At 43.2% G+C, this 20,622-nt stretch overlaps 1 protein-coding gene across 3 annotated transcripts in view; it reads right to left on the bottom strand.

The window, feature by feature from the left end:
- The window catches only part of MPPED2 (metallophosphoesterase domain containing 2), a 162,850-nt gene extending 145,025 nt beyond the window's left edge, over positions 1–17,825 (bottom strand). The window contains exons 1-2 of one of the 3 annotated variants that reach the window (XM_004682959.2): positions 17,427–17,825; positions 11,624–11,872 (exon numbers count right to left, since the gene is read on the bottom strand). In XM_004682959.2, the coding sequence (XP_004683016.1) occupies positions 11,624–11,751 (128 nt within the window). In that variant the 5' untranslated portion in view covers positions 11,752–11,872; positions 17,427–17,825. Of the gene's footprint in view, positions 1–11,623; positions 11,873–15,496; positions 15,545–15,862; positions 15,948–17,426 lie in introns of those variants that run through there. The other 2 variants (XM_012725735.1, XM_012725736.1) reach the window with 2 other exon arrangements.
- Between the last annotated feature and the right edge of the window lie 2,797 nt (positions 17,826–20,622).

Below are 20,622 nucleotides of genomic sequence, written 5' to 3'. Positions count from 1 at the left end.
GCTTTCAAAGCTCAGGGAACAAAGTTACCCTTCCGGTCACCACCCCCTCCACCTCTCAGTGCCCCTCTACTTAGAAAAATGAACAACAACAAAAAAAATTCAAGAGGTGTGTGCCTAGCAAGTTGAATGTGCAGTTGAATTTCCATGTCAGCATGGAATCCAGACAGGATTGAAGACCTTGGGAAAAATCGGTGGACAGATCACCAAAGTTGGCATTAACTACTGCCAAATGTCTGGCTGGCACCAATGTACGGGCTAAATTGGCCATAAAAACCTCACTGTAGTCTTGCTCCTCTCAAAGGAAATCACTTTGCAATCCACAGTGAGGCTTACCCAGAGGCCAGGGCTGGGGGGAGGCCTTGAATTTTTAGCTTAACTCAATTGCAGGGTTTAGGGCAAGAGTTTCATGTTTCAGTTGTGCAGTCAGGTAATCTGATCTCATCAGCGTTTCAATGGCTTCTAAAAAATCCAAAGTGTTAAATCCTTTCCCAGCCTCCCCCAGAGCAGTCTACGGGTGCTTTTTTCCAACCTCCATTCTCCTCCCAGTCTTTCAGCCTCAAACCCAAGCTGTTACCAAGTCTCAGACACTAATTTAATACTCATTTCTTAATACTAATGTCTAATTGCAATCTGTGTTCTAAAATAGTGCAAACTCACCTACTCAACTCCCTTTAAAAACAAGGAGGGAGAGGTGATGAAAGGATAATGAAAGTAGACTATGCAGCATCGGTACTTTATTTCAGGGACAATTTCCATTCTCACGAGTCCTCATAAGCCTGGGAAGAACATTTTCTGGTTCTGTGGAATCGAAGGCAGCAGACCCAAGCAAATTTCACAACTGCAGTAAAAGGCCCATCTCTGAGAGTTGCACTGTCCCAGGCAACATGCAGGGAGCTGAGGTAAGTGTTTATTAAGTCTGTGCCCCTGGCTATCAGTAGGTTAACATAGACTCAATCTCTCCCTCCATTTGGGAATCCCTTAGGAGACAGTAATACACTAAAAACTTTAAAAGCAGGAATAGGGAAAAGAAATGAAAATAAAATCCCAAATTCTCAGCATGAATAAATCAGACACACCAAACAGAATGACAACAACAAAATAAAGTTCCAGGATGGCAGGCCAAGTGCTACTGCTGAAACTCCACTGAGGCTCACATGTTAATGTTGTGACACAATGGTGACAAACAACAACGATAATAATAATGCGTTAAGCATTTAGCCACTGTGCTAAATGTTTTCCTTCCTGAGTGCATGCATTTCAGCATTACCTATGAAAAAGATATTTATTATGACGCTCACAATAAAGGTGAAACACTAGTTGCAGTGACTGACGGGCTTCTGGAACTTTCCAAATGATTGCATTGTTCATATTTTTGAATGGGCCTAGATGTCTGCTTAGTAGCAGCCACTCTGCTTCCCTCCAAAACACATGCATTCTTTCATCCCCTCAAGTTTACCACTTAGTTAAGGTGCCCATGGCCCAGCACCTTGCAAAGCAGCGCTGTTTGTTTACAAGGTGACACAGCCATCTTGCAGAGTGTGGGGGCATGACTGAAACCTGCTCATGGCCAGCAAGCTCATTTTAATTCTACACTTGACAAAATAAACACCTCATAAAAGCAGGTAAGCAGAAGCTACTTTCACTCTGGACTGTTTCTCTTAAAAACCTGTAATAGGGAAGAACTGACTGGAGGGGGCAAACTCTCACCTAACACAATTATGGCACAAAGAGATGGTAATGAAGGAAAAAACCGCTTCCGTTAAGTTAAATGATTTTGTTCTTCAGAAGGGGGTGCTGCTCGCAGGCGCACAAATACAGACTGATGCTGAGTTGCAAAGGTTCTTTCACTGCAAAGAATGAGCTGCAGGAGCAGGATCTAATCGAGCTTGCTTAAAAAACCAGGGCATTTGATTTCCCTGAAACCTGTTCCCAAAAGGGCTCCTTTTCTCCCCCTCTTTTGTCCATGGAAAACGAAGCTCCACTTACATGTTGGAAGAAATATTTCAAAGCACTCCCTTTTTCTCTCAAAGTGCAGAATTTATGGTAACAGGTAATTAACAACAAATGACAAATAATCTAAGCAGTGAAGGTCCCAGTTTGGGTGCCAAAATGATGGTATCAAATTCCAAGATAAACAGTGGAGCGTGCAGCCTGCCATTAACATGGCTGAGGGGTCACTGAAAACAGAGGCGCCCTCCACCACCAAAGGGCACCTCGCACAGCCAACAGCCTCCTCCTGGTTATTGTTTCTCTTCTGCAACCTCAACGGTGTCAGTGAGCCAAGATTTAGGTGGAGGCTCATGGCCTATGCTGAACAGAGTCCCCAAGCCTTCCCACTTCACTTGGGAAGAACACTAGGGCCTTCTCTGCAATGCATTATGGAAGAAGAAGAAATTAATATTCTTTTGGAGTAACACCTCCATAGTCTTGCTTGTTCTTCCCAAAGATCCCCGCTCCCAGCCCCATTCTATTCTCTAAGTTTGTCTCGTCAAAGAGGTTGCAGTGCTACCAGCTGTGTCCAGAATGCGAGGGTTAAGAACAAAGTGAAAACGAGTTAACCTGCAAAAGTCAGACTGAGCACAACATATGGTAAGTCTCCCAGAGACTAACAGATGGCGAACTTTGGAAATCACAATTTCAGATATTCTTACATTTCTCAAAAGCCAGTTCATAGATCACTATTTATCAAAGGCAATTTTTCTTAATATTGCAACACTAACCTAAAGTTTTGAGTTACCAAAATGGAGTAATAAATTGTTTCTTTGCAGAGATCTGAGGAGGTCACTGTTTCTATGCTCATTCTTTCACATGCTGGCTTCATTGGTATGTAGAAATGGTCTGCATACCCTAGAAATCAAAGTGCAATTTGTCTTATCTCCCTGTTGACTGATGTGTGGGGATGCTGGCACTTTCCTGGTGTTACAGGCAAGCCCAAGGCCAGGGACATCATAATTGCAAGAAAGAGTTATGATCCACTGAACAGGCACTCCTACTACTTCTCTCTCTCCCGTTCACACATACCTCCCTGCCCCCCCACCCCCAACCTCATTTTTCCTCTTCTCGTAAAACATGCATCTCCTCATCACAATTCCTGCCTGCCCAAGCAAGACCAGAACAGAAAGAATTGGTCAATTTTTTTAGTGAAGTATATTACAAATAAGGTAAAACCAAGAAGAACAGTTATGATAGTTGCAACTGAAAAAATGTCTAACACAGCCTGATGGGCTTCTGTGGTTCTCTTTGAAGTCTTTAAGGCAAAGCAAAATGTGACAAAAGGGAGAATATTTTCCAAACTCAGAACGAAAATAAAGCAGGTAAAATGTATCTCTCATAGTAAAAGGCTAAGTCAGGAAATTAGGGAAACATGCTGAGATTACTTAACAGGTAGGAGACTAAATGTTTTCAGTATTAAGCTTTTGTTAAAAAAAAAAAAAAAAGATTTAACTACATGTACAGTACATAAATGGTTTGAAATTTGGTCTAAATACTTAAAACCAAATACCTCAAGCAAGCCACTTTTCTTAGCCAATCAGTATTAAATGCCAAGTAGCCCACCACAAGATGGGAAAAGCTATTTTCCAATTCAAGAATGACCAAATCTATGCGGAGAGTGCTCACAAAGAAATAAATGGATCTGAGCAGAGTCCGCGGCATGGGGAGTACCCAGGCATCTTTAAAGGAAGCCACTAGCAACAGAGGAACCTCGAGAATGATTTTTTCAAAGTTCAATTCTATCAAGTCCTGAAAATTCACTTGTTTGCTTTATTAAATGGTGGTGTTCGTTTTCTCCTTAAACTAACATCCAGAACTTTAACTATGCACTATAAAAACGGCACAAAAAAATTTAAACCAAAACTAGGGGCTTAAAAAGAGGGGATTTATAGTCTTGATTTGTAGCCAAAAAAAGAGAAATGAAAAGCCTGCAAAAATGTATTTTCTTATTTGCATACATTTTACTCTTCTACAGGGACAGAGAAAAAAATCAAAGGAAAAAAAATCTTCAAAGCAAAATAGTACAAAAATATGCAGACCTAAATACTACAAGGGCCAATAAATCCAACAGTTTCCTCCCCAGAGTTAGTGTTTCTATATAGACAAAGACTCCAAGTGTATTTTTTTTTTTTTGCATAAAAGAAAAAAAAAAAAGCAGTCGAACATGGTGGTCTGCAAAAGTGGGGTGATTTTGTTGTGCTGATACTGAAATAAAGCCTAACCTTGCCAGGATATCTACTGAAACACCTAGTTACCAGCCTGCTCTGAAAACCCAAAAGGGGTGAGGGGGAAACATGGAAAGGAGAAAGCTGAGAAAATGCAAAAAGGAAGCAAAACAAGTTGGCTGAGTGGCCCCTCTGAGACTCAATAAGCTTTTTCTCCTTTTTGGAAATATTTCAGAACAATCTAGAGCTTGCCATACAAGATGTGGTACAGTCAGTGGCACTAGCTTTATGCTTTAAAATCTACATCTTGGGAAGCTCTAAAATCTCAGAATGAAATTAAATATCTGAAACACAAACTTCCCATCCCATTACTTCCTGTTTAGTTGGTCTTGCCATTTTGTCTGTTTTCCTCAAAACACCTCCATAAAAGAAGATGAAAAAAATACTAAACCTGTGTTTAGAACAAGGGATAGTAACTGTCTGTTAGGAGATGGGGACTAATGGTTTACCAGTTTCAAGCTATGTCTCTGTAGACTGTGGTCATACTTTGGCTATGAATGTTTACTTCTCTATAAATGTGGCAGCAATTTCAGAATTTGAAGTTTGGGTGTCCCTTGGTACACAGGATCTCCTTGCTTTGTTGAAATTCTGTACACTTTCAGAGTCAAATAACCAAAAAGCAAACAAACAAACAAAAAATACTACCAGTTATGTAACATACATCAACGATTCTAAAAACAAATCCAGATGGACAAAATTAAAAAAAAAATCTAATTTTAGATGGCCTTCTTAATGCTCGAGCACAAACAAAGAAATTCACAGAATAGGAAAAAAGTCAGCTCTAAAATGAAGTAGAGTTGTCACAGACCACAAGGCCAGTACCCTCAGGGAGTGCAGAGGAAAAAGTGTATTTTAAAAAGAAATGGGAGAGGAAAAGAAAAATACCCTCTGTTTATATATGAATGGAAACTAAAAGGACCATTCAGCATCTCCATGATGAATTTCAGATTGAAAACATTAACAAAAATTATGGCCATGCTAATGTGCAGGCCAGTGATAAATTTGTAATGAGGACAAGAAAGTGGCTTACCAAGAGAAAAATGTTTAGAAATTTTTTGTGAAACAGCTAATGCAGCCCAGCTTTGCAGCAAAAAGATGAATTTCTATGTTGTTAGTAAAGTGCAATTTCACAGAGCTCCAGACATTCATTCATTGATACTACTCTTCTTTGGTGTGAGAGTTGGGGGCCACTTCTCTTCTCCCTAAACTCCAAACTCCAAGATGTCTAACTATTATATTCTTTTCCTACAAAATATCACCAATGATGTGGGATTTGTGTTCTTAACTTTAAATGGATAAAGGAAAACATGAGAAAGAAAGAGCAATCCTAGACTGTCAGAATGGGAAAGGCTGGCTCTCAGTATCATCAAGCCCAGTCGCCACTGAGATACCCGAAATCCAGAGAGATCAGCTTGTTAAAGATCACACAGCTAATTAGTACCAAGAAAGGACTAGGACATACTTTCCCTAAAATATTATCAAGTCATCTACTATAGTGGCCTTTTTTTCCCCTTTCATTTTTTCACTGATGCTACATATTCTGAAGCTTCCAAAAATGGATTTGAAGATACTACTTCAAATAAATGTCCCTTCAGGCACAGGACTAAAAAGTAGGCAACATCCTTACAGCGTTCTCTTCCTATGCATGAGCAAGTTGAATTCTATTCAACCAATGGACAGTTGTTGTTCTACTTCTTAATTGCAAAGTAAAAACAGAAGGTAACATCCAAGCAGGTTAAGTCCAAATAATGTAGATTTGCATTAGAGAACCACTTAAAATAAATCTTGCAAACAAAGCAGGACTTACACTTTTATCATTCTTTAAAGAACATTTTATCATCGAAGTGGTATGTAGTGATGTAAAAACAAATAATTCACATTATAAAAAAGTACATAAAATAAAAAGTGAACGGGCTGGACCCCAAGTTCCCTCCCCTACATTCATCTTCAAATTTATTCCCTAATTAACTACACGGATGCTGGTATTTATCTTTCTACATGCTTTTACGTGTTTTGATACCAAATATCACTTTTCTGTAACTTCATATCTAAACAAAGATACCTAATACAGACCTGAAATAAATATTTACTTTGCACATTTCTGAACTGAAATGAAATGAAAATGAAACCTCGGCTGCAAATAAAGAATATTCTGTAAGAATCTGGTATGGAATGATCACCTAAATACTTTAAAAACTTCAGATCCTTTTTGATTAGCAATGACCAAGCCACAGGGACAGATGCTGTACAATGCAACTAAGCAACAAGACCGCAGGCTGGACTTGTCAGGTTTCATACAGCTAAGCACTTTAGAATGAAAGATGTTAACACTTATCCCATGCTCACCCGCTACTAGACAAAACAATAAATACCATCACAGCACCTATTTATAGAGTACTCTCTTTCAAGCACTAAATGTCACCAATGTCATTTCATTTGATGACATCACCATCCTGAAGGAGTCATTAAGCCCACTTTACAGATGAGAAGGCAGCTTCAGTAAACTGTCATCACCAAGCTAAGCCAGTACCTGGTAGGCCTGGCATTTGTATAGAGATCTCTGATTGCTGACTATACTCTGAACTTCTGTGGGAATAATGTCCTCATCCTCCAATCCAACCTCTACCCCTTATACTCGATCCTGGTTATTTATGCTTCTGTTTTAGCCATAGTCACGGATCAAAGAGCTGAAGACACCAATGGGTGTGTGAGTCCAGTCCAAGTGGAAGAAGGCCCTGGGACTTTGCAAAGAACATACTGTAAAGACTCAGTTCCTGGGGTTTCATCCTGGCCTGGGATTGCCACTCCCAAGGAGCAGCTGCAGGTAAGTGAGATGCTCTGAGGCTGTTGATCTCAGTGGACACTAAAAAGTCAGGACACTTGCAAACCCCAAAATATCCACCCAGAAAAGTATGTTCATGATGTTACTCTCAGAAGACAGGATATAGCTTAGCAACAATGTGATGTATTCATTTATTTACACTCCTCTAATTTTCAAAAGAAATTGAAAATATTTAAAATAAAAAAGACAATACATCATTAATAACATTACATTTTTTTGAGATTAGACTATGTACCAAACAACCCTCCAAGAACTTCACAAATAATATTGATATTAACTTCTGCCATAGCCTTCTGAGCTAGGCACTAATTCTAATGTTCACTAGTCACATATGGAAAAAGCTAATATATTTCTTCATGGTGGGAGATATAGTTTGTAAGTGATGCACCCACATTTTTCAACCCAACAATCTAATTTCACTGGCACTGTCAACCATGATGGTATCTGCTTCCTCAAACATGTTAAAAGATCAAGAGCTACGTGGGATTTGACGCATACTGATAACCAAAGATGCAGACCAACAAAGAGATGAAAACTGGAAATAAAATTTGATGTGTGCTTCCTAGCAACCAATCCTTAAAGTAAAAGGTGAGGAATGAACTTTGGTAGGGCAAACAACCACTTCTGGTTAGAAGGTGACTGAAGGGGGTCTCCCAAAACTAAGAATTTCAGTGAAAAAAACTGAAATGGTTGGAAACGCTACTAAAAACGGTTTTATAATATTTGATTAGGCCTCAGATAATTGAAAACATACAAAATCTTTATGATGTTGTCTGAACTACTTTGGCGCCTTCAGAAATTCCACCCGCCATCATTAAAAATACGAAATCACTTTCTCAACATTTGGCTCAGGAAAGATGAAGGAGTTCTGGAAAAATGAAGCTCTGTTAATTGTTGGTGTTCAATCAACACATCTATTATTATATTCAAGGGTAAGAGAGGCACACAAATTCTGGGTTAAATTCTGCCCTGCCAACTCCAGCTGTGTTTTAATTTTCTCTTCCAAGGTCACACAGGATTGCTTTCGTTTAAAAGAAATCTTCCCTACACCACAGGCAGAGCTGCAAACCAGTGTTTCTTAGAAAGCTTGAAGACAGCGCGTCAGCCTCATCAGGACTCACAAGTGAACCCTCACCAAGACCAAAGGAGCAAACCTATTAGAGACCCTTTTGGTGGGGCAGGGGGTTAAGCCTCAGCACTATGAGCTATGGGCAGCCATTGCAGCACGAGTTCTATCCCTGGCCAGTAGACCTCTCCTGTCTTGCCCATTGCTCCCCTCAGCAGTGTGTATCAGTAGATTCGCCTATTCTGCTCCCCACTCTGTCTCTGGTGACTCCTTTCACTGTCCCCCCAACTCTGACCTACACCACTGTTCTTCTATGCACAAATCAGTAAAATATTCAGTGGCAAGCTTTGTGAAGATAGGGACCAGGTTGCCTGTATCTGTACTTCCCCAAGCAGCCACACCTAGCACGTAAATATCCTTAACTGCAATCTTAACTTGGGTATTTCAAAGCTAACATTTAGATCCTTAACTATCGCTTGGCACCAGTGTCTACAGGTGAGTAGCTGAAGATCAGAGAAGGGAAACAGTGCTGATGGTGGGTCAGGAAGCTGAGGTAATGCTATCTGAGCTGCGACAGAAGTGAGCTATCCTTAACTGTGGGGAGAAACCTCCAACTGAGTGAAAGAGGGTAACAGATCACTTAACAGACCACAGACCAGGACTGCAAATCCAATCCCACTGAGCCTTCATGGGTCTTCACACCTCAGGTAGAAGTGAAAAAGAAAACAAGTATTTCAGAACTCCATGCAAAAGAAATGAGCAGCAATTCAAGCAGAAAAGGCAACTGCCATTGGGGAGAAGAACAAAGGTCTGTCATGACATTGGAAATTTCAGAAAAACTGAAGGAACTTTAGACGGATAGACAAAATAGTTTATAGATGTTTTCCAGATAGTTCACGTTTCTATTTCGATTAAAGGCAATCTCTGTTGTTTTCCCAATAGAACAGAAATAGAACATGACAGCATTCAACCAAGATATCTGAACACCTAGTATGGGCCAGCCACTGCACTAAGGCACTAAGTTTGGAGAAATAAGGTCAAAATAAAGGTGAGCCAGCATCTAGACAATACATACCTTCACACCAACACAAATGCAGGGACAGGGAGAAACAATCCAGTGGAAATGTCCACATTCCAATCACAATTTCTCATCTCAAAGTATAAACAAAGTCAATAGATCAATGGATCAATTAATTCACCCACATTTTTTGAGCAATTGTTGCTTGCTCAGAAGCACAATCCCTGCCTTCAAGCAATGCATGATGTCACTGAGAGGATAAGGCAGGTGATAGAGATATAGACAGAGCTATGTGGATATAGATATATTGCCCATCTACCTACGCAACTATACCAATACAGGTAATTATAACAGCAAGGGGGAGAGAGAGAGGAAGGGGGACAGAGAGGAAGAAATGACATGGAGGAAGTATGGGATGAAGTCAATGCCATGTGACCAGGGACATCATGTTGGAGGGCAGGATGCAGTCCACTTGGTTTGGGTCACATCCTTCTCTTGTACATGGGGAGGCCTGAAGTGGCTCTGAGGCTTCTAATGAACATTATGTGAATATCTCTGAGAAACAGCGAAGGCAAAGCCACTGACATGGGAGGCCCACAGCGTGCTCAGTGACAGGGAGCCAATGTATATGGCTGGAGCAAAGACACAGGTGGGGTGACAAGGGGGAAAGAAAGCTGAGCTGGGGAGAGGGAGAATTTCAAGGCGGGAAGTCTGGGGAAAGGGCTATACAGACATCCAGGCTGCCACTGCAAACTCAGGTTTTCAAGTCGCTTTTTATCAAAAAGTGTTAATTTGATCTTTGAGATCTGTCAGGGCGAGGTGTCAGTAGGCCATTTCTAAGGTTGTGTGATTTTAAAAATCTCTCTGTGCATTCATAGTTTATCAGTGGATTTTTATGGCCACTACTAAGGGAAGACCAGGTTGAGATTCTCCATCAGTGAGTTTCCAAGGCAAAGCATAACTTACTTTGACTGAACAGAAAGAGAATCCACAAAATTCTTTGTTAGTACAAAATATTATTTTCACAAAATAATTTGCATAAATTCTAAGATAGAGTTTAAAAAAACAGAAGCAGAAGACAAAAAGGAGAATTTGAAATGAACAGTTATTTTTAAGAAGACATTTAACAAAACAATATGATTTAAAAAAAAAATCATATTGCCATGAAAACTTTTCCTCAAAATCACCTTAGCAATCCTTCATAATGTAAACAGAGCCTGATATAAAGAAATGCTGAAATTCTGAGAAATAACCTAGTACTAACCAGGTGCAAAAATTTTTCTTTCCCTTTTTTCTTTTTCCCCCACCAGCCAGTACTACAGTTTACATGCTGCCACTAGGTAAGTGACCTACGGCAGGTAACTGAGGGACTCCACAGAATATACTTGCAGGTAGCATCCTAGTATTTGCACTAATATCCAAGCAGTCAACAGAACGATTTTTGTTTGGTTAATGTTTCTAAACTTGAGGGTGTGTGTGTGTGTGTGTGTGTGTGCACACGTCTATTTTGTCGGAGGGTGGAGAGGTCATCCTAATTTTTAAAAAGGAGCTTGTGACTTGTACATGCCCCGAGTTCAGTTCTGCCTGGAATGGCGAAAACAGTCTATGGAGCCCTAACCTCCTTTCTCTCTTGACTATACAATAGTTTTCAAAGAGGTTTAGTCCTACTATGAAAGACTCATGTTAGACACTGGAAGGGTCTAATAGAGAATGAGCACCAGGCCTTGAATAAACAAGGGAGATGCTGACCTTTTGCCGCCTTCTGCTGAAAGCCCAGCACACCCTGTAGCAGAGAAGCAGAAAAAAGATGGTGTGCATCCAGGTGCTGCAGAATGTGCCTCTGGATTTCTCCCACACTTTTGTTCCTTAAGTTGCAATAGGACTTAAACAGTATTAGGGAGTAAGAGACAAGTGCAATTCCAGTGCCCCTTCATCCTTTGCTCCCCACATTGTTAGTCCTGTGGTATGCAGCACATATTCTACCAGCAACAGGAATACAATGGACTTAGCAATAGCTGACAATCAGTTTCAATTAGCCTATTTCCCAGCTGAACATAAAGGGTGTGGGGGTGACATCTGTGTATGTGGGGAGGGGAAGCTATAGAAATGCTAAGGAAATCTTTCATCATGAAGGCAAGCAATACTACGTAAAAGAAATCAGGATATTCTGTAGAGATTTACTGTGTGACAATCAACAAGTACCTTAACTTCTCTGTTGCTTTTCACAAACTGTGAGTAACCTGCTCCCTCCTCTCAAAGGCTATGCAAATCTCATGTCAAATATCTCTGAAAGTACTTGGGAAATGGAAATATTACCCAGCTGTTAGGGAGTCTTCTGAGCTGTACTTGAATCCACAAATACCCCCATGCTTTCCAAAACATGTGCCTTTTATTCTCCCTAACATAAGACATCAGTAACTCTCTCTTTTTATTATAATTTCCCGATTGTCAGTTCTGTTAAATGTATGAGCCATACTTACATGTGGACATGTGGTGGCTGGAATCTGCTCTGGTTGATGTTGTAGTGCGTGAATGCCTGGGTGGGATTTGAGCTGTACTCATCCACCGTTATGGTAACTTTGCCTTGAGAAGGAATCCCATGTGCCATCCTTCCTCCTTATAGGCATGAGCAATTCACAACTTTCCGGAGCAAAGGATGGAAGCAGGCATGGTGTGTTTCAGCCAACCTCTGAGCCCAAGGATCTACTCATCAATACCTCTGGGAGTTTCTGGAAAAAGAAAAAAAATATTATAAAAGGAAAGAAGGCATTTTAAAACAACATCAAACGCAGTAGCCGGAAGTGATATTGGTTCAGGAAAAATCTTAATATTTGCTGTTGCCGGGTAGATACCACCTTCCTTACTCCACCCTGTGAGCACATCACGCTGGACATCACACACACCATGGCACTGCTGGCTGCTAACAAATCACCTCAATGTTGTTCAAAACCAAGATATTTTTTCTTTAATTATAATTATTGCACTTAACATGAATAACGGAGGGGCATAGCCACAGTTGCCATGGTATCTAGCTATAAATGGTTTTTACTCAAATTGGAGAATCCTCCAAACCATCCCTGCTAATTGGAATGTTTGGTCTGCACAAAGTTGGCATCATATAATAACTTGAAGTCTCAGTGCTTAAAACAGTCATCTAACACAATGACAAATGTAAATTTTAAATGCTATGCTCAAAGCAATTATCTAAGTGTGACCATCATGTGCACACGTGACACATTTTTTTTCTTTTACAAACAGGTCAATCCATAGGTATCCAGTGCTTCGTTTGTGGCTGGCTGGCAGGCTCACTACGTAGTTAGCTAGCTAGACAGACAAGCAGGTAGGCAAGCAGAGAGACATGTATTCCACTCAGTACAAGAACTTTATGGCAAGGCAAATCCATCTTACTAAATGCAGCATAATTTCTTTAAACACTCCAGTCACTCTGGGAAAAGTCAAAGACATCCAGGCCTGCACCACCAATTAAAATTATACTTTATTTCCCCTCTTTAAACCCAGACAAGGTAGAAAAAGCAAGGCAACCATTGCATCTGCCACCTCATTCTTTTTTGAAGCTGCATAGTTATCAGTAGTTGGTTTCATCCCTTTTTTTTTTAATTCTCCATTAGTTCTTATTCTGTTTATATATATCAATATATTATTTGCTGCACTGGGTTCAGAAATGATGGTGATTATTTTCATAACAGATGTGCAAAGACTGAGGAGAGCAAACCCATGCAACAAAGCTGTTGTAATTGATCAACACATCAGAGAAGCGGGAAGCACTCTCCTTGGGTAACCCTTGGTAACCCACCATCTTACTTTAAGTGTTCACATCAGAATACACTTGTCGTGTGCACCATTTTGCTCCAGGGATCTTAGCTGTTATCTCAAATAAAAATATTTAGAATAATAAGATTAGATTTAAATCTGGCATGAAACACCTTAAATATCGAGCAAAAGGCAGATGGCCTGCCATAGGCCATTTATTTTATTATTTTACAACCCCGGGGCTTGTGTACGCCTCCATATGCTAGCTAGGCTAAGAAATTCCACAACGTTCTACTCAAACCATTGCCTCCTTCATATTAGCAAAGCAAGCTCAATCATACCCACCTTGCCTGAGTCCCCAGTTACAACACTGCCAGGAGAGGAATCCCTGGTGCTCTGGCATTTGAAACAAAATGTCACTTTGGGTTCTCTTTCTTCTTTCCTAACTTCATGGGAAGTTTGAGTCCTTTTACACCAGTTGATAGACAACCAGGCCGTAGGATTAACTAAATTAAAATCTTTCTCTGCTTCTCTGATGTAAGACACCGCTAAGAACTGCTTACAAATCATAATGTAGCAGTTTTCATACCAAGTTTGCAGCTGTTTCCTTAATTTCCCCCACAATTATATTTTACTGTTATTTTGCATAACAGTAAAACACAACACCTGCTTCAAATTGCAGTCCTGTTCTAAGTACTGTAATTCTCTTTTGAGACACAAAGTACGGAGACACTACTGAAGCGCAAAACTACATAATTGCGCTGAGCTGAAAAGTAAATACAAATGAAAACATCTTCCTGTTATAGAAATGACTGTCATTAAAAAGAATGTTAGCCATCAAAGCACAGAGGGGAAAAAATACACATTTTCAGACTGCAGGAACTTAGTGTTTGCATAAATTAGACAGTGGAGTAAAAATTACATGGCAATTCTTATGCTCCTGCCATCAATGTCTATTGTGTGAAATACAGAACATTAAGAAGCAAAGGAAACAAAATTCATGTCTAGACCATTGTGACCTCTCAGTCACAATCTCTGGACTCTGCCAGAAACTGGTTAAATGTTTCTGGAGTTAACTTGCTAATTAAACTAAGTGAAAAGGTCTCAAAATAAAACATGCATACTTAATATGCAAATACCTATGCAAAGACTTACAGTAGTTAGCATTAGTCCCTCCTCTCAGAAACCCAGAAGACAGAGAATTTAGAAGGTGACCAAGTCACTCTTAAAAGGTCCACTGTCTTCTGAAGCCAAGGTACAATTGCCTTTCTATTAAGTTGTAATAGGAGCCTGTTCACACCTTTGCCCCAGCAAGACAAACAGAACATCTTTCCATCAGCAGGCACAAGCCCCTGTAACTCTGAAGGGCTAAATGGATGGCTGGCACCTCATTTGAATTCATCTTTACCATGTTCTCTTTCAAATGTTTTATCGAAATAGTGCACCTGCAGTGTCTAATCTTCTTTAATCTGGAGTCCTTTGAAGAAAATGTCAGACTGAGGCAGAGAGCTTCAAAACTTTGGCAGAAACCTTTACAGACATGTCAAGAAAAAGCTAAAAAAAAAAACAAAACTATGTTCACCTCAACTCACATCTCAAAATGAACATACTCTGAGACTACTATAGACAATATGGACAATACTCTCAGACAGGGGACAATGTTCCACTCTTGGAACCTGAAAAATCTGGAGAAAGCTTGAAAGGAGAATGATACACTTAGTGCCTAAAACTGTCAAGAAGCTACATCACCTTGTTCCTGGATTTAGGCAGTAAAACCTGCCAAATGATCAGCTGTGGGAACTTCTCACCCTCATCACACGTACATTACTTTTCATACAAAATATTTAAACAGACCCATATATTTTTTTAATTTTCCTTTTATATTTCAACACATTTGCTCCACAAAAGAAAGGAACCCAGTACTATATGCCAGGAATCCCAGAAGAGAAATCTAAAAGGATCTAACACTGCCAACCATTCATGCTGGTGCTAGTTTTTCTCTTACAAAAAAAAAAAAATCATGTGTTCACATTTTGCATTTCCTAGACAGCAATCACTTCTTCTATTCCTTAAGCTGTGCAACCAGTGATGTTCTTTTCCAGGAATCCAATTTGGAGAGCATTTTAAACTCGCTGGCAATGAAAGGATTAAAAACTGAAGGATTAAATAACTGTCTCCACCTCCTAGACACCAGAAGTCCAATTTACCAAAAGTTTCAAAGCGACAACTCATGACCTCTCTACCCAAGCACTGGACCGCAGAGCCTATGAGAAAGAAGCCCGCGATTTCCTCCTTGAACAAGCTCGCTTATTTTAATCGCTCTCCCTCAAATCGCCCGACGACCTGGCCAGACTTGGGAACTCGTTGGCTCCAAAGTCCCCACGGTTTCGCTCTCATCCCACTGCCGAACAAATGCAGTGCTTTCTCAAGTCAAGCGCCTAAGCCCATCTCCAGTTCCTCATCCCAGCATCACAGGGAAATGCAGAAATGCAAACAAGACTTAGAGGCGGCTTAACCGCCAGGGTTTTAAGAGGGAGACACAAAGTTCCACGTGCCTCTGCACTCCCTCCCGCTGCACTTACACCTGAACTTGTCTCCAGCACTGCGGACACCCGACTGGCACATTCTTTCAAAGAGGAAGGGCAGGACTTTTCTCCCGCGCCTTTGGCAAGGAGTAGAGTCTATATATGGTGGGGCGGGGGGGCGCGGAATTCTCTACTTTGGATTGGTTTGTTTGTTTTAAACCCAGGGTGATCAGTTGGGAGGTGGGCTCGGCTACTATTACTACTACTATAACACACACACACAGGCACACAGCACACGCGCGCGCACACACACACACGTGCACACGCGCACACGTGCACACTCGACCTGCCTTCCAAGCTCACGGCCCCGACTCGTCCGGGCCACAGCTCCCCCTTCCTTCCTGGAGCACCAGCTCGTCTTACTCGCTCAGTTCCCCGTGGCCACCACCGTCGCCCCGGCCGCTGCCGCTGCTGCTGGCGCTGCTGGCACTGCTGGCGTTGGCGCTCGCGGCCACAGGCTCCGCCGGGCGCCTGTCTTTCTTTCTCTCCCTCTCCCCCAGCCCTGAATTGATTGATGACCACCAGCGGCCAATGGCTCTGACACCGCGCCATCCTCGCTGGAGCATCACAGCCCCACGCCCCCGACGTCAGCCTCCCGGGCTGGCATCCCCGAACCTCAGAGCGGAGCCGTGCCCGGAGCAGCGGCCACTGCCTCCCTGCACGCTGCCCCGGAGCTATGGGGCTGCTTCCCAGGAGCGGCAGAGAAAGGAAGGGAGGGAGCCCGAGAGCGTTGGAAGGGGGTGTGGAGACCACGGAATTTCCTCCTCTTAGAAATCTTTTCTTTCACTTAAAGTTTTGTTTGTTTTTTTCCTCCCCGATCTGTTTGTGTCTGCTTGCAGCCACTCAAATCAATTACACATTTTTCATGACCCCCATTTGCACTTAATTTGGGGTGCGTTTAGGAGGTAAATGTGCTATTTAAATCTACCTCACCGGGGCATCCTTAATTTCTTTTATTGCTGGTGGAGTCTAACCCCCCCCCCCACCTCCAGAAAAATGCCCCCTTCACCTCTTAGGCCTTAAAACCCCGGAACTCGAGGCTTTACAAAGAGCCCGGGTACACGTAAATAGCAAAGAAACTCAAGCCTCGGTCTAGAAGGAATCGAGCAGTAAAGGTTACTTTTCCTCGCTGCAGTCCCCGGCCGCCCAGCCCTGGCTCCCGCCCGGGTCGCTGGCTCGCTCCGCAGAATGCGACCGCAGAGACCCGAGGCGGTGGCGAAAAGCAAGGTTGGGGCGCGGGGACTAGGCGAGCGAGAGCCCGGCGCGAGAGTGGCGCGCGCGCGGGCGGTCCCGGGGGTGGCCGCTGAGCGCAGCCGGAGCACAAAGCTGAGCGGCGCCTTCCCGGCCACCGCACCTCGCTCGGGCCGCCGCGGGCACCCGGGCTCGCGCCAACACAATGCACCCGGGCCTAGGCCGGGGAGGCTCGAACACACAACCCCAGGACTTTCTAGTAAACAGCTCCCGGAGCCCTCGTCCCCACCCCCATCCCCGTCGCTTTAGCGACTACCTCTCCCGACACCCCCTCCTCCCCACCGAAGAAACCCCGGCGGAGGGGACAGTGGGGAGGTGAGGACCCCAGAGGTCGGGGCCGAGGGCCGGGGGAGGGGCGGCGGAGGGAGAGGGGTAAGATGGGGAGTGGGAGGAAGACAGCTCCTGAAGAGAATTCGCTTTCTCTCGGAGATTGAAAATATGCCCTCCCTGGGCTCCGAATTGCCCGGGAAGCGCCCGCTTGCGCGAACGTCAGGGGCACCCGGCAGCCGCCGTCCACAGCCTCCGAGCCCCTCGCACGCGCCTCTGACAAGGCACCTCTCACCCGGGCTCCGCTTTGTGTGTGCATTTTTTTCCCTTCCTCTCGCGCTCGGCACCGGGCGCCCGGCCGCCTCCTCCCCCTCCCCCGCCCTCCGCCTCCCTTCCCGGGGCGGATTACCTTGCCCGGGCTGCGCTCCGGGTCCCGGGGATGCCTTCAGCGCCGGGCTAGCTGGCGATCCATCGCGGAGCTGCCGGAGCCGGTGGGAGGCGCGCAGGGGGCGTGCGGGGGCGACGAGGGGCGCTGGCGGGCCAGAACCTTCGACCCCGAAGGTCCCGCGGCGGGTTGGGGCGGGGGACTCGGGGGCGCGGCGCGAGAGCGATGAGGGGGGAGAAAGGACGGGAGCAGCCTCGATCTGGGGAGAGAGCGAGCGAGGGGGCGAGGAGAGGGAGCGAGGGCGCGGCGAGCCGGAGGGAGCGCGAGCGGTGCAGTGACAGGGACTGCCACTGGGGTCAAAGGAGCACAAGCTCCAGGAAGCAGGGCGGCCGAGGCGCCGCTCCGTGCGCGCTCCCCGGTGGGACCCCGCGCCCCTGCGCGCCCCTCCTGCAGTCCCGGTCCACCCGAGCCCCCACCGGCGCCCCCAGAGCCCGGGGTTGCGAGAGGAAGAGAGAGCTGAGGGCGAGGCCGGCAGCCTGCTGGTGCTCCCAGGTCAAGCAGGAGGCAGGAAGCTGAGCTGCAAGTTCATCATCATGAGGGTGATCAGCGTTAAAATGATAGGGGGCAAGAGTGGGGGCAGGGGGAGGCTACGGAGCCCCGGGAAAATAAAGGCAGTTTTCCCTCCAAATGGGCGTCTTCTGCCAAGAGAACACCGAGGCCCTCCACCCACCGACCTGCCAGGCGCTGTCTGGAGTCCTGGCACCACTCCAGGACGCAGAGCTTGCTGCAGGGGCAAAGGGAAAGGCTTGGGCACTGCACTCAGTCCCAAGAAGGCGACCCCAGGTCCCCTCCCATCTGCTCAACTGAGGCTTTCCTGGGGGGAGAGCTTGCTCCTCTTTTGCAAACACACACACACTCACAGACTCCTTTCCTTTCTGCAATGTTGTTTCTAAGAAAGGAAAGGCCAACCCAGCTGATAATTTTTTACACGTCCATGTAGTAATGCAGATTCAGGATGGAGAGATGAAAAGAAGCAGAGACTCTAATTGTTTTCATTTTGTCTTTGGGACACATTTGCCCCAAAAATCAGCACTTCCAAAACATTTCAAAAATCAAAGTTAGTTCAGTTCTGGTAAATGGAAGGAAAGGTTTTGGAAATGTTTATGCACACAACATAAGGAAAGGAGAAGCTGCTGGAATTGTAGGAGACAGAAGACAAGAAAAAGAAGGCTTTTAAAAACTTGGTTGTTGGGGCTGTCTGTGAGAAATGAGGTGGCCCTATGATGTTATGCCATTGTCAGAACTGAAGGATTTGGACGACAACCAGATCTAATTCCTTTCCAGGAGCCAGACTCAAAGCTCTAGGCATTCTCCAAAGGGAAATCTAATGTATGTGTGTGAGAGAGAAGTGTGCTAAGTATACTGTGTGACAACTGACTAGTCTCCTGGCTGACATTATATCCCTTAAAAATAAAAAGGAGCCATTTCAGCCTGGTCTGTGGCCTCTGTGCTGAGACTAATTGGTTTCCAGGGTCTGGGGAGGAAGGCAGAGAAGCTAGCTGGAGCCCCTATAAAAAAAGATCAAACGGAGCTCACTTGAAAATATTTCCCTTTTACAATGGACTTTCCTGGCACTTGAATTTTAAGTAACGTGTGTGTCTCTTATTCCTGGGCTGAAATGAAGGGGGAAGTGATTTTGTTACTGTATTTATTTGTTGTACAGTATACGCAGAGTGCTGGTACTTGTCAAACATGTAGGGACAGCAAAATCACTATGATGTTCATGTTACAGAAAGCCAAAGATGAAGTTGGGGGGAGGGAGAAGCTTTATATTTGAGGTTGTGTGGTTTTTTGTTTTCAGCCCGATAAGGAAGAGCAGACAGAATCATTTTTTTTTCACTTACTCTATAAGTTGGCAATATTCAGTTTGAAATTTTAGAGTGGTCTGGACTATTGAATGAGTCCAAAAGAAAAATGTCATCACCAGCCAAATAATTTCTGTGGTTCTCTTCCTTTAAAAACAAAACAAAAACTTACTGGTAATCAGTCAAAGCAACCAAACTAGTTAGTACCTGATTCTGAATCTAACTATGTTCATAGACAATAGACAATAAATAATAATATGTTCTACTTTAGTGGCACAATTTACAGGATATTTAATACTATAAAAATCAAGTGAGTGATCCTCCACAAAGTTGATGAAAATGTGTTTGTCATTGTACTGAGTGTGGAAAAGAGAGCCAAAAAAGGCTTAAAAGGATAACTTGTAGTGCAGGAAGATCCCTCTCCCCTCCCCACCCCACCCCCCAGTCCCTGCTGATCAATTATCCACCCAGAAAAGCAGTGACCAAGCTGTATTAAGGTTATGAATTTTTATTTCCATTAAGCTACCAAAATAAAGAAGCTGGATAAATGTAAATGAATTTAAATAATAAATCAGGAACAAATAATTCTCATTTCATGAATTCAGGCATATTGCATTTTGCTAAATCATATTCTCTACCAACATAGAAAACTACATTAAAAGCTTCTTTTAAAATGATTGGATGTGAACTGTGTCTGTTCGCTCACATTAGTTTTGAAACCCCAACGTCATTATACCAAATATTAAATGCTATAGATTGGATTTGTTGTTGTTGTTGTTTAAGTAAATGAGACCATAAGCTTCATTTTTTGTTGTTGTTAAATTCAATTTTTATTGTTTATAATGGAAAAACAAAAGACACATAACAATCAAATGTTAAGTTAATGATTGTGTCTATACACATATTATAATTTTTTTCTTTTAATGGAATGTAAATATGGCCCCTTTCTCCAGTGATTTCCTCCAAGGAGCTGGCAAATATGATTCCTGATAGTCTGCTGCAATATCTTATAAAATGCCTTTTCAGAATGCATTTAGGGAAGAAAATGAGAGAAGGGAGCGTGGGAGAACTTTGGGTTGAAGCTTGGAAAGTGAATGCTACTTGCTTTGAGAGTTCAATACTTTATTTGGAGTTAGTTTTCATTCTTCCCACGAAAACAGGTTTTCCAATACTTTAAGGACACCTGTATTACTTGAAAGTTGGTTTAATCCTGTGGTTCTTCAGAAAAGAAATCCTCTGAAACTACTGCACGCCATTGAAATCACACACACCAAACTTACTCTAGAAACAGACGGCAAGTGTTTTACATCTTGTTTTCTTTAAACTGTCTGCATAGTTATCATTTTCCAGCAAAG

This window comes from Condylura cristata, unplaced genomic scaffold (genome assembly GCF_000260355.1).
Source record: "Condylura cristata isolate star-nosed mole 26May11 unplaced genomic scaffold, ConCri1.0 scaffold00015, whole genome shotgun sequence".
In the NCBI taxonomy this organism is placed as follows: Eukaryota; Metazoa; Chordata; class Mammalia; order Eulipotyphla; family Talpidae; genus Condylura; species Condylura cristata.
Note: the sequence above shows the minus strand (reverse complement) of the source record. Positions and strands in the feature narration are given on the sequence as shown.